The following is a 15429-nucleotide window of genomic DNA, read 5'->3' on the forward strand; positions in this document are numbered from 1 at the left end:
TGTTGTAGGTTTGTGCCACATGTCCATTGTTGGTTTGACCTGAGTGTTTGGGGGGTGGGTCAAGGGAAAGGGGTGAGAGGAATTTACTGACTTCAAAATTGTACTGTTTCAGGAACATTAAAGATAAACTGACTCAATTTAAGATATTGAATAGAGTGTATTTCACATCTTCTCACGTGTTTTAAATCGGTGTAGCAGATAGCAAGTAATGCATAAAGTGTCGGGTAGCCGAGGCCACTCTTGTTCATTTATTGTGGGAATGTCAGAGAATAAAAGAGTTATGGTTGAAAACAACAAAAGAAGCAATGACATTCCTTAATTCAAACATCCAAAAGACACTGCAAAATTGTATTCTTGGGGAATTCCATCAATTTAGTAACGTGTCATCAAAGAGTTACAATGCATTTCTTTCAATGTGCATGATAACAAAAAGGGTAATATTAAAGAAATGGATAGATGTTGATAGGTCAACACATTCTGACTGGTATACACAAGCTATGGAAATGATAGCCGTAAAAAAAAAAAAAGCATTTAGGGACGGCGTGGCGCAGTGGGGAGAGTGGCCGTGCGCAACCCGAGCGTCCCTGGTTCAATTCCCACCTAGTACCAACCTCGTCACGTCCATTGTGTCCTGAGCAAGACACTTCACCCTTGCTCCTGATGTGTGCTGGTTGGCGCCTTGCATGGCAGCTCCCTCCATCAGTGTGTGAATGTGTGTGTGAATGGGTAAATGTGGAAGTAGTGTCAAAGTTCTTTGAGTACCTTGAAGGTAGAAAAGCGCTATACAAGTACAACCCATTTATTTATTTATTTAGTTTTGACAAGAACGAATCATATATAGGAATATGGGATCTATTGAATGAACCAAATATCGAAAATATTGCACACAGTGTGTTGTCAAGCTTATGAGATGTGATGCTAGTGTAAGCCACTGTGACACTATTGTTCATTTTTGTTAGATTTTTTTTTATAAATGTGTAATGATAATGTCAATGAGGGATTTTTAATCACTGCTATGTTGAAATTGTTACTAGTATTGATACTGCTGTTGATAATATTCTATTTTGTTTCACTACTTTTGGATTGTTCTGTGTCGTGTTTGTGTGTCGTCTCAATAGCTCTGTTTATTGTTGCTGTTCTGAGTGTTGCTGGGTTGGGTTTGGTCCTGGAATTGGATTGCATTGTTAAGATGACATGTTAAACACAGCTGAGTGTTTTAAGTCTCGTCTTAAGACCCACTTTTATTCTTTGGCTTTTAACACTACGTGAGTTGTGTGGTCCTTTGTCCTCTGTTGTCCTCTGTGTTTTTTATACACTTTGATTTCTATTTTACTGTTTTAATTGATTTTACCCTTTCAAATGGTTTTTAATCATCTTTGTTTTTATATAGTTTTTTTATATTGGTTTTATATTTATTTTTTGTTTTTATTCAGTCATTGGTGGAGCATAATATTGTTGTTTTCTTAATATCGTTTTTAACATGGCTGTGCAGCACTTTGGAAACGTTATTGTTGTTTAAATGTGCTATATAATCAAAGTGGATTGGATTGGTATTGCCGTGTATTGTTGGATTGAAAAAAAAAGTAAAATAAATAACAATTGTACTGTTTCGACTTGCACTCTTTTCTGTTTATTTGAAAATGTCGATTAAAAAGAGTTGGAAATGGAAAAAAAATATATTTTCTGCAGACCACAAATGTCCCCTGGGCTGCACATTGGACACCCCTGGTAGATTCAATGGATTTATGTGTGGGTATGATATCTGCTTATCTATATTGCAGCCTATATATATATATATATATATGTATATATATATATATATATATATATATATATACTTGAAATATATATATATATATATATACATATATATATATATATATATATATACTTGAAATATGCCAGTCCTATTTTTACTGCAGCATCATTTTCATTTATTTCTTTAATCATTATTACAATTGTGAGTTAATAAAAAAAAAACAACAACAACTGTTTTTTGGTGATGCAAGACCACGCGAGAATCTGCTGGGATTTCGGACAGAAGGGCTTCCCCTCTCCGTGGACATGACAGACATGCAGGATTAGAGGGTAATCCTGCCTGCTCTCATTGAGCATGCGCAGAGTGAGGCGCGTCGAAGGCAAGCTCCGTCTGCAGTTGGGAACTCCTCGACACAATCTCATCCTCTCCACACTTAATGATGAACTAAAGAAGGTAAGATGTGTTTTTTTTTAATTATTATTATCATTCATCAGATGGTGTGGTTCTGGTCCGTCCGTGCGTTATAATTGTCACTCTTTCATCAGTTCAAAACCTTATGAACCCGGGTTGTTTCATTAAAGAGACAATTAACATGTCAGCATATTCTACATGTCAGGTTGGGTGTTTTTGTGCACAACAACAATGATAAAAGAGCTTCCCCGACGACAATGTTCCTGTGTTGGCTGCCTTAAAATGCTCTGTGCACTGACCCACTTGGCACTCATAGAGCCTGACTTGTTCATATGCAACTCACAATGCAGCCCAACTATGCACACTAAGTTGGAAAAAGCACAATAAACAACAGAATGTATGAAGTATGTGTTTATGTTCACTCATTTACAGCACGTCGTCAATATATTTGAACTAGTTCAACCAGGGGTCGGCAACCCAACACGTTGAAAAAGCCATATTGGACCAAAAATACAAAAAACTAATCTGTCTGGAGCCACAGAAAAATAAAAGCTGTATATATTGAATTGCCGCCGGGGCGCTAATTAATTTAAAACCTCTTCTCACTCCTGCGCTTACCAAAGGCATGCGGTAAAAGTAAGCATGGGCTAATTATTTTGAAACCTCTTCTCAGTCCGGCACCCACCAAAGGTATGCAGTAAAAATTTGAGTGTGATGTAAGCTTGGACCTTAAATCCTACTGAATAGCTCTTAATCTTCTTCCCTTCATGCGATTTCAAATCAACGGTATTGAAATCCGCCTCCTCCATTTTGACGTCACGAGTTTGACCAGGCAGTAATACTAAGCATGCGCTAATTATTTTGGGAAGCGAGTTTGACCCGGCAGTAATTCAAGGCAGGCGCATACTATATGCACTGCGGTAATTCAAGGAAATACGGTAAGTCTTATAATGAAGGCAACACATGATGTACAGTAAGTGTCTATTTGCTATGATAGCCTACTATCAAAATGACTCTGTTGCAGGCTGGAGCAAATCTTCATTGACAGAATTGTTGAAATTTTATATTAATTCTACACATTTTTACAATATTAGAAAATCAGAGGCTACTCAGAAGGTGAGATAACTCCAGGAAATTACTGGCTTTTAATGGTCAAAGGTAAAGATGTGTGTGTCCAAGTTAAAGGAAATGGCAGGTTGTATTCTTTTAATGGATTTATTACAATCTTAGGCAAGCTAGGTAATGTTTGCTGTGGTCTGGAACAATATGCCACACAAACAACTATTAGAAATGCAGCCAATATTACATAATAATAATGTGTCATGAGACATGCAAAACAAATTTATATACAAGGAGGATAAAAGTAAAGTATATTAAATGAGCTGAAATATACCTACAAATGAGGCGTAATGATGCCATATGTACATACAGCTTGGAAAAATAGCATGTTAGCATTGATTAACTTGCAGTCATGCACTGACCAAATATGCCTGATTAATAATAATAATAATAATAATAATAATAATAATAATGGATTAGATTTATATCGCGCTTTTCTATTCCTAAATACTCAGAGAAGTGGGAACCCATCATTCATTCACACCTGGTGGTGGTAAGCTACATATGTAGCCACAGCTGCCCTGGGGTAGACTGACGGAAGCGTGGCTGCCAGTTTGCGCCTACGGCCCCTCCGACCGCCACAAATCATTCATTCATCATTCATTCACCAGTGTGAGCGGCACCGGGGGCAAGGGTGAAGTGTCCTGCCCAAGGACACAACGGCAGCGATTTGGATGTCAATAGGCGGGGAGCCAACCTGCAACCCTCTGGTTTCTGGCACGGCTGCTCTATCCACTACGCCATGCCGCCCCTACATAATGATAATGTGTCATGAGACATGCAAAACTAAATTATATACAAGGAGGATAGAAGTAAAGTATATTAAATGAGCTCAAATATACCCACAAATGAGGCGTAATGATGCAATATGTAAATACAGCTTGCCCAAATAGCATGTTAGCATTGATTAGCTTGCAGTCATGCACTGACCAAATATGCCTGATTAAGTCAATAACATCAACAAAGCGCACTTTTGTGCATTCACACACAGCATGAAACTTTTGGTGGACAAAATGAGACAAAGAAGGAGTGGAAGATTTTACATCCAAACCAGGGGTCTCAAACACGCGGCTCGCGAGACGTTATATTGCGGCCCGCACCTTGATGTGAAAATTTAATGTTGGAGCGGCCTGCGAGTTTTGTATGAATGGCACTTTACAGCGTCATGCTTGTATACCCTAGATTTTGGCGGGGCCCCCCAGTTTTCAGTGCCCCTTCAGGGGTGATAATTTTCCTGAATTTCACCCAATCAACGATATCAAGGGGACACCGTGGAGGCGCTACCTTTATCGTCCTCTACAAATCTGTGTAAACAGCGTGCCAGCCCAGCCACATGTTGTATTTGGCTTCTGTGGACGCAGTAAGAGACTGCAAGACATAATCGATCAACAGTCACACAGGTCACACTGACCTACACCCCAACCCCGCCCCTATTGTAGCCTGGAAGAGTTAGGGCTGCATTGGATTGTGGGTATTTGTTCTGTTGTGTTTATGTTGTGTTATGTGTGGATGTTCTCCCGAAATGTGTTTGTCAATGTTGGTTGGTGTGGGTTCACAGTGTGGCGCATATTTGTAACAGTGATAATGTTGTTTATACGGCCACCTTCAGTGTGACCTGTATGACTGTTGATCAAGTATGTCTTGCAGTCACTTCCGTAAAGCCTCATACAATATGTGACTGGGCCGGCACACTGTTTGTATGGTGAAGAAGCGTACGAGACAGCAGGTTGTAGAGGACGCTACAGGCAGGGCCATCACGGCACGCCCTTAATATTGTTGTCCGGGTGAACACCGGGAGGATGATTCCCCCGGGAGATTGCCGGGAGGGGCACAGATATTCGGGTGTTTCCCGGAAAGATCGTGAGAGTTGGCAAGTATGTTGCTAGGGCGGGAAAGCCATTCAAAGAAGGTGAATTCATCAAAAAGTGCATGTTAGATTTTTGTAAGAAATCTTTTCTTGCGGCCCAGCCTCAACCAGTTTCTGCATCCAGTGGCCCCCAGGTAAATTGAGTTTAAGACCCCTGATGTAAACAAACTGTTGCGTCACAGTCCACACTATGGTGAGTTTAAGAAACGCCGAAATGAGTAGGACAAAACCATGTTCATCGAATACTCTCCTCAGTGAAGAACACACACAAACATATTAAACAGTGGACTTTCTAACAATTGGCAAGGTTTAAAAAATAATTCAAATTAAAAGTGGCGACTTGTCCAGGGTGTACCCCGTCTTCCGCCCGATTGTAGCTGAGATAGGCGCCAGGGGAAAGGGAATAAGCGGTAGAAAATGGATGGATGGATGGAAAAAAAATATTTTGCCCCGTCTTTTTCAATTTTCAATCCTTTTTTAAAAATACTCCAGGGAGCGACTGGGGCGGCACTATAGAGCACCTCGAGAGCTGCAGGTTGCTGACCCCTGAGTTAAACCCATAAGGAATATTGCTTCGGTGTACATTTTCTTATAGAGGATCTACAAAACACTGATAATATGCTTTTTTGTCTACATTTTACACTATTAGAAGCCAATTCCTTGATTATAATGAAGCGGGAAAAATCCCCAAATCCAGTGGTATTTTATTCATGAATTATTTTGTCTATATTTATTGATTTAATGCAGGAATTCGTGACCTCTTTTGACTACTGGGCCCAACATTTCCACCACAGAGGGGCAGGGGGCCCACTCAATAATTAACACTGAATTACTTAGTAATCTTGCTTTTGATTTCCATTAAATTAAATGGTTAAATCCAACCTCCTTACAGTCTACAACCTTGTCAAATGATATGAAACCGTGTGTTAGTTACAAAGTAAAATTTTTTAACATATAAACCTTATGTTTAGGTCAGGCTGATTAGAAAAATATATACTAACTAAATATAGTGCATAAGAAGGGACGCATAAATAACTGACAAAAACAAATTAAAACTTATGTTGTGTTAAAATTGATGAACTAAATTAATAATGTCTGCGATGAGGTGGCGACTTGTCCAGGGTGTACCCCGCCTTCCGCCCGATTGCATCTGAGATAGGCACCAGTGCCCCCCGCGACACCAAAAGGGAATAAGCGGTAGGAAATGGATGGATTAATAATGGATATTTTTTTAACTAAATGGTCAATAAAATTAAAGTGAAAATGAAAATACAGCCTAACTACTTTAGTATTTTTGCGTTTAAAAAAATTCTCTATGACTTTAGCTCCAGACTTATTTTGCTGTTTGAGATAGTCATTACTGCCACAAGTAGTGGAAAAGTGAAGTGAATTATATTTATTTATATAGCGCTTTTCTCTAGTTACTCAAAGCGCTTTACATAGTGAAACTCAATATGTAAGTTACATTTAAACCAGTGTGTGTGTGGCACTGGGAGCAAGTGGGTAAAGTGTCTTGCCCAAGGACACAACGGCAATGATTAGGATGGCGTTAGTGGGGATTGAACCTGGAACCCTCAAGTTGCTGGCACAGCCACTCTACCAACTGAGCTATGCTGTATTACAACTGAGTCCCGCTGCAGCCCACATAGACCACAGCTTAGATATTTTTTGCCTGCCCTCAAGGTTGGCACTGGTGGCTGTGGTTAATAAACACTAATTTAATGAATACATTTAATTAATTACTTATAGTTTACTTGAATTTAGTTAGTAATAAAGCAAATGTATTTTATCAAAGTATTTGTAAGTGGACAGTATACACCAGTCGTCCCTTGCCACATTTTACCATGAATTGATTAACGTGGACCCCGACTTAAACAAGTTGAAAAACTTATTGGGGTGTTACCATTTAGTGCTCAATTGTACGGAATATGTACTGAACTGTGCAATCTACTAATAAATGTTTCAATAAAAAAAAAAAACAATTCATTAATTTTTGTCATGTATTTACAAAAACAAAAAACGTACTATGTAAATATATATTTTAAATAAATAAGTGTATGTATTCATAATAATAATATATCAAAATCCATAATAATATATGTACTTGTGATTTTTCTTAATATTTTTTCAGATTTTTGTAATTTTGTAGTATGATGCGTAAATTATTACCAATAGCTAAATCAGAATTCATTTGACTGTTGTGATAAACATTATTAATTATAATAATGCATTTGCCTATATATGCATTATTATCATTTATAATATTGTAATAATGTATTTGTTTATAAATGCATTAGTAGAATGCATGTATAGTAATGATACGGCATTTTAAATACATATTCATATTCATAGTACAGTAATGTTACATATAATAATTTACGGACTATCCCTGCAGACTGTATTGATCTATGTTGATATATAAAATAGATTAGATGGATTAGATAGTACTTTATTAATTCCGTCAGGAGAGTTCCTTCAGGAAAATTACAATTTTCAGCACAATCCCATTCAAGATCAGACAAACATTACAGGGAGACAGAACAGGATCGCTGACGGGTCTGCCGGCTTCCAGCGCCCCTTACAAAAAAGATGACATACAGGTAAACAAGGGGGAGGGGGGGGGGGGATGGGAGAAAAAAATAGAAGATTAAAATAAAATAAATAAAAAAATAAAAAAATCGGTCTTAGCCTAGGCCCTGGAGTGGGGGTGCAGACTGAGGCCAAGGGAAAAAAACAACAACTCATAGCCATAGTAAATGATAAATGATAAATGGGTGGTACTTGTATAGCGCTTTTCTACCTTCAAGGTACTCAAAGCGCTTTGACACTACTTCCACATTTACCCATTCACACACACATTCACACACTGATGGAGGGAGCTGCCATGCAAGGCGCCAACCAGCACCCATCAGGAGCAAGGGTGAAGTGTCTTGCTCAGGACACAACGGACGTGACGAGGTTGGTTCTAGGTGGGATTTGAACCAGTGACCCTCGGGTTGCGCACGGCCACTATCCCACTGCGCCACGCCGTCCTAGTACAAGAGGGAAACATCAAACATCAAATAACACAGAGGACATTAAAGACATTAAAGCAGCAGATACAAGCAGACACTTCTACATACAGCTATGAATAAAAAGTAAAATAAACATATACACTGTGGTGGCCTCTGCGGTGTTCCACGCTATCGTCTGCTGGGGAGGAGGGAGCATGGCCAGAGACAGAAGCAGACTGATAATGTACATATTGTTTTTTTAATGTTGATTTAATAATAATAAAAAAACATATATATTTTTTTAATTTCTTGTGCGGCCCGGTGGTTGGGGACCACTGCTCTAAAGGCTTCATGGCCAAATGCGTGGACAGCATCTTTTAGCCCTTATTTCTAAAATTGTGTACACTACTGAATTGGGGTCTTGTGGCCGCTTATGTGGACACTTATACTGCCATCTGGTGGTGTCAGAAGAGTATAACATAAAAAAAGTGTACAAATAAGAATTAGCATGTCACTAAACATGAAGTACATGTTTGTTACTTGTGGACTAAGTACATCATATCAAAATATGATTCTTAGTTTTTATTCTAATTAGTGTCGAATAAACCCAAATAGCAAAGAGAAATTAAAAAAAAGCATGGGCCTTAAGAGGTTTTTAAGAAGAAGAACGCCACAATCCTTAAATATGTGAATTACACTTGGAAAAATAGCATGTTTTTGCAGTGTGGGATCTAGGTCCTCATTTGAAATATTTTTTGCATCTTTATAAAGTACAACAGTCAGTATAAGCTAGTATGGATGTGCTGGTATTTTTCCAGAAGGGCTTTATATATTAAGAAAATAATCCTATTACTCTTAAACAAATAGAGAGAATAGCCATATTGCAGTACTTTTAATACAATTAATAAAAGTGGCAGTCATCTTGCTGCTATTTTTTATAAATATACTTATAGTATTTGTGTAATTATTATTATCTCTTCATTTTCTTGTTTGTTTGTGTGCCAGTCGCATGCAATAGAAACAATTTTGGATCGCACAGGATTATCTTCACGTCATCTCGTTCCACTTTTTTCCGCATGAATTTAATATCAGACAGCCGGGGTTAATCTCTTGTTTTGGCACGTGTCGAGCTTACGTTATCGGTTTATGTTTATGTATCCAAGGTTTTAGTATTGTCGCGCATCACAAGTGCACTCTTCCACGCACAAATTCCAGCGTCTGCGCTTTCTTCTCTTCAGGCCTGACGGTGACCTCTTCCTCCTAGCAGCCATCGAGGCAAAAAAACAACAACTTTCTTTGCCTCAGATGCCCGACCGTCCCGCTCATGGACAGGGAGAGTTGGCGTGACATGTCCACGAGTGCATCAAGAACAGGATGTCCAAATGTGAGCTGATCGAACTGAAGGACCTCAGCGTGAATGATCCCATCGAGCTGGCGGCCCCCCGGCCTGGCCATGTTCCGAGTCGAGTCGGCCACTTCCACCTTGTCCGTCTCGTCGGGGACACCGTCCGTATCGAGGCCCCGCCTACAGAGACGGGAAGCGGCCACGACTTCCAGCCCTACGGTCATACTCACCTGAGCTGGTGTGACCTGTGTGGAGAATTTATCTGGGGTCTTTATAAGCAGCCTCTACGCTGCACCAGTGAGTACGCTTGTATTATACACTCAAAGATGATACTATAGAATGATATACAAAACCCAAACCAGTGAAGTTGGTACGTTGTGTAAATCGTGAATAAAAACAGAATACAATGATTTGCAAATCCTTTTCAACTTATATTCAATTGAATAGACTGCAAAGACAAGATATTTACAGTAATGTTTGAACTGAGAAACATTTAAAAAAAAAAAAAATCATTAACTTAGATTTAATTAACTTAGAATTTAATGGCAACAACACATTACGTTTGGGAACTGAGGAAACCAATTTTTGAAGCTTTTCAGCTTAATGTACACCTTAAGTTATTCAACAGTCCGGGGTCTCCGTTGTCGTATTTTGGGCTTCATAATGCGCCACACATTTGCAAAGGGAGACAGGTCTGGACTACAGGCAGGCCAGTATAGTATCCGCACTCTTTTACTACGACGCCAGGCTGTTGTAACATGTGGCTTGGCATTGTCTTGCTGGAATAAGCAGGGGCGTCCATGATAACGTTGCTTGGATGGCAACATATGCTCCCAAAAACCTGTATGCACCTTTTAGCATTAATAGTGCCTTCACAGATGTGTAAGTTACCCAGGCCTTGGGCACTAATATACCCCCATACCATCACAGATGCTGGCTTTTGAACTTTGTGCCTATAACAATCCAGATGGTTCTTTCCCTCTTTGGTCCGGAGGACACAACATCCACAGTTTTGAAAGACAATTTGAAATGTGGACTTGTCAGACCCCAGAACACTTTTCTACTTTGCATCAGTCCATTTTAGTTGAGCTCGGGCCCAGCGAAGCCGGCGGCTTTTCTGGGTGTTGTTGATAAATGGCTTTCGCTTTGCATTGTAGTAGTTTTAACTTGCACTTACAGATGTAGCGACAAACTGTAGTTGCTGACAGGGGTTTTCCAAAGTGTTCCTGAGCCCATGTGGTGATATCATTTACACATTGATATCGCTTTTTGATGCGGTACCGCCTGAGAGATACAAGGTCTATAATATCATTCCTTACACTCAGTGGGTTCTCCAGATTTTCTGGACCTTTTGATGATATTACGACCGTAGATGCTGAAATTCCCAAATTGCTTGCAATAGCTTGTTGAGAAATGTTGTTCTTAAACTGTTCAACAATTTGCTCACACATTTGTTCATATAGATATATATATATATATACATATACTGTATATATATACCGTATTTCCTTGAATTGCCGCTGGGGCGCTAATTAATTTAAAACCTCTTCTCACTCCTGCGCTTACCAAAGGCATGCGGTAAAAGTAAGCATGCGCTAATTATTTTAAAACCTCTTCTCACTCCGGTACTTACCAAAGGCATGCAGTAAAAATTTGAGTGTGATGTAAGCTTGAACTTAAATCCTACTGAATAGCTCTTAATCTTCTTCCGTTTATGCGATTTCAAATTACCGGTATTGAAATTGGCCTCTTCCATTTTGAAAATGATGACAGGGAAAGTGTCACTCATGACGTCACAAGTTTGACCAGGCAGTAATACTAAGCATGCGCTAATTATTTTGCGAAGCGAGTTTGACCCGGCAGTAATTCAAGGCAGGCGCATACTATATGCCCTGCGGCAATTCAAGGAAATACGGTATATATATATATATATATATATATATATATATATATATATGTGTATATATATATATATATATATATATATATATATATATATATATATATATATATATATATATATATATATATATATATATATATATAGATGTATATATACATACACAGCCTGGCCCCCGGTCAATTTTTTTTAACCCAATATGGCCCCAAGGTCAAATAGTTTGGGGACCCCTGATAGTAAGGTCATTTACAAAAGGTAAACGTGGTTGGCCATAGGCCGCTCAGAGCTTACAGCTACACAACAGCTAAGCACACCATAGCACACAAGCTAGACATACGTCATAAGTGTCCTTTATTGAACAATATAGCAGTCTGAACCAAACCCTTTTATCAATATAAACAAAAATGATGGTTTCATATTACTTACACATAAAAAGTTTCCAAGGCTGAGGTGTATTAAAAAGTATCCAGCAACAAACGTGTGCGCATAATTCAAATTAAAGTCACTAAATCATTGTGGCTGTCGCAAAACACAAAACACAACCCCGCGTCAGCATTAGTCTATTCCAGACGGTAATAATAAATAGATTAGTGTTTTTCATACCCACCATTCTTCTCTGTTTGACTACTATCACTTAATTAAGCTTTTTCTAGCGTTCTCCACTGCAAAATAATAAACGTATATATGATTCCTTCTGATATCGTATGAGGTCAATATCGGAAGTGGCCTATACTCAAGGCGTTGATATTGCTATCGCATCAGAAGTTAAAGTTATTTTCTGTAGACCCCTAGTTTAAACAACTATGGTTTTGTTTTGTTATTAGTTTGATTTAAGGACATTTTTATATGACATCGTACAGTTTGTAAATTAAATTCCATGTTATTACAGGTGCTTGATGAGAAACGTTGTCTATGACACACAGACAAATACTTTGTCATGTTTTGGTCTTTTAGTGGGAATTTATTGTGGTAAAATTGCAAATGACAACAGCATTTAGGTTGTTTATATGGTGAGCATATTGTGTGTGTGCACTCGAGGCTATGACCTATAAAACACAGAAGCAGTAAATCTGCCTCCAACACGACAGCATGACGAGCTTGTGTGTCAGCCTGTGTTGAATCATCATGTTCCTGCAAATCGGAGCAGTGATGATGATGACGATGATGGTGATGAGGATGGTAATGGTGTGAAATATGCTTATTGGAAGTGTTTCCATGACTACAAATTGCAGGAGGTCTGTGTTCATGTCAACATGCAGCAAGATCACTCAGGTTACCAACATTAGTAGCAAGTTATTTCGGTCATATGATTACACAATTCAGCATGTGCGAAAAGGAGTAGGAAGAAGCCGAGCTTATGTCTCTGCACTTATCAGTAGTTTGTTCACTTTCTGTGTCTGAATTTCTAAATTTCCTAATAGATATAGAAAAAATAGAAAATGTGTAACAATAGATAAGTGGATTAATAACCACCATGTTGTGGCACATTAGTGTGCCGTGAGAAATCATTAGGCATGCAACAAACTCTACTTAACTGCTGCAAAACTCATTGCTTATTTACTACAAATAATGAAAGTGTGTTCATCTATCCATGCTGGCAATGTATTGTGACAGGCAGAGGCATAAAAGAATCTTCCACGAGATAGCAGAAGGTACATACAAAACTCAAAACCAGTGAAGTTGGCACATTGTGTAATTCGTAAATAAAAAGAATACAATGATTTGCAAATCCTTTTCAACATATATTCAATTGAATAGAGTGTGAATGTTGTCTGTCTATCTGTGTTGGCCCTGCGATGAGGTGGCGACTTGTCCAGGGTGTACCCCGCCTTCCGCCCGATTGTAGCTGAGATAGGCGCCAGCGCCCCCCGCGACCCCAAAAAGGGAATAAGCGGTAGAAAATGGATGGATGGAAGATTGCAAAGACAAGCTATTTAATGTTCAAACTGAGAAACATTTTTTTTTTTTTTCTGATAATCATTAACTTCGAATTTAATGGCAGCAACACAGTGCAAAAAAGTTGACAAAGGGGCATTTTTACCACTGTGTTACATGGCCTTCCTGTGACGTGTTGGTCGCATGGTGATACGGGTTTCTTTCTCCCACGGATACAGACGGGCTTTGGACGCAGTGTGCAGGTAGGAAATGATTTATTTTAGAATAAAACAGACTTAGATGAAACCAAAAGAGCTAGCATGGGAGCTAGGAAACACTAAAGGGCCTTAGCATGGAAGCTAGGATAAACAGAACCGAGAACAAACGTTGTCACTTGTTGCGTAGGGCAAATTAGGAAGCAAGCCAGACTGACGGGAGAAGGCAGGCTAAATAATGACAGTAATCACAACACAGGTGCGCGTCAGGAGCAAGCGGCAGGTGAAAACAATGAGCAACCATGGAAAAAAACTGAGAGGCGCACAAACCGGAACCGAATGAGTCCAAAACAAACAGAAAACACAAAAAGACTCAAAAATCTAAATCAAAATATGATCCGGGCAGCGAATTATAACACTTCCCTTTTAACAACACTCAGTAAACATTTTGGAACTGACCAGACCAATTTTCTAAGTTTTTCAGGTGGAATTCCTTCCCATTCTTGGTTGATGTACAGCTTAAATTGTTCAACAGTCTGGGGTCTCCGTTGTGGTATTTTACGCTTCATATTGCACCACACATGTTCAATGGAGGACAGGTCTGGACTACAGGCAGGCCAGTCTAGTACCCGCACTCTTTTACTATGAAACCACGCTGTTGTAACACGTGGCTTGGCATTGTCTTGCTAAAATAAGCAGGGGCGTCCATGATAACTTTGCTTAGATGGCAACATATGTTGCTCCAAAACCTGTATGTACCATTCAGCATTAATGGTGCCTTCACAGACAGGTAAGTTACCCATGCCTTGGGAACTAATACACCCCCATTCCGTCCCAGATGCTGGCTATTGAACTTTTCGCTTATAACAGTACGGATGGTTCTTTTCCTCTTTGGTCCGGAGGACAAAACGTCCACAATTTCCAAAAACAAGTTGAAATTTGGACTCGTCAGACCACAGAACACTTTTCCACTTTGCATCAGTCCATCTTAGATGTTTCTGGGTGTTGTTGATAAATGGCTTTGACTTTGCATAGTCAAGTTTAAACTTGCACTTACAGATGTAGCAACAAACTGTAGTTACCGACAGTGTTTTTCTGAAGTGTTCCTGAGCCCATTTGGTGATAACCTTTATACACTGATGTCGCTTTTTGATGCAATACCGCCTGAGGGATCGAAGTTCTGTAATATACTCGCTTACATACAGTGATTTCTCCAGATTCTCTGGACCTTTTGATAATATAAGATACCTTTGATGGTGAAATCCTTAAATTCCTTGCAATAGCTAGTTGAGAAATGTTGTTCCTAAACTGTTTAACAATTTGCTCACGCATTTGTTCACAAAGTGGTGACCCTCGCCCCATCCTTGTTTGGGAATGACTGAGCATTTCATGGAAGCTGTTTTTAAACCCAATCATGGCACCCACCTGTTCCCAACTACCCTGTTCACCTATGGGATGTTCCAAATAAGTGTTTGATGAACATTCCTCAACTTTCTCAGTCTTCTTTGCCACTTGTACGAGCTTTGTTGAAACATGTTGCAGGCATCAAATTCTAAATTAGCTAATATTTGCAAAAAATAACAAAACGTTTGCCAGAATGAACTTTAGTTGTCTTGTCTTTGCTTTCTATTCAAATGAATATAGGTTGAAAAGGATATGCAAATCAGTGTATTTTGTTTTTATTTACCATTTACACAACATGCCAACTTCACTGCTTTGGTGTTTTGTAATTAACCTGTGTATCCACATGTTGCCTTTCATACAACAGAATAAGTCAATGACTTCTTGGTGGTGAGAAGAAGAAAAAATTCACAAGTGTTAAAGATATAAGACCTAGATTAAAAAAAAAAAATAGTATATTTATTAAATAAAACAGTAAAGCTACAAGCAGCATTGAACAGGTCGACGCATGTAAATTAAAGTTTAGTCAAATTGATGTTTATAT

The 15429-nt window shown here is 38.8% G+C and overlaps 1 protein-coding gene across 3 annotated transcripts in view; it reads left to right on the forward strand.

The window, feature by feature from the left end:
* The first annotated feature begins 2115 nt into the window (after window positions 1–2115).
* rassf1 (Ras association domain family member 1) overlaps window positions 2116–15429 on the forward strand; it is a 33926-nt gene continuing 20612 nt past the window's right edge. For 2 of the 3 annotated variants that reach the window (XM_061874332.1, XM_061874331.1), the window contains exons 1-2: window positions 2116–2212; window positions 9388–9791. In XM_061874332.1, the coding sequence (XP_061730316.1) occupies window positions 9524–9791 (268 nt within the window). In that variant the 5' untranslated portion in view covers window positions 2116–2212; window positions 9388–9523. Of the gene's footprint in view, window positions 2213–9387; window positions 9792–15429 lie in introns of those variants that run through there. The other variant, XM_061874333.1, reaches the window with a different exon arrangement.

Source organism: Nerophis ophidion, linkage group LG16 (genome assembly GCF_033978795.1).
Source record: "Nerophis ophidion isolate RoL-2023_Sa linkage group LG16, RoL_Noph_v1.0, whole genome shotgun sequence".
Taxonomy (NCBI): Eukaryota; Metazoa; Chordata; class Actinopteri; order Syngnathiformes; family Syngnathidae; genus Nerophis; species Nerophis ophidion.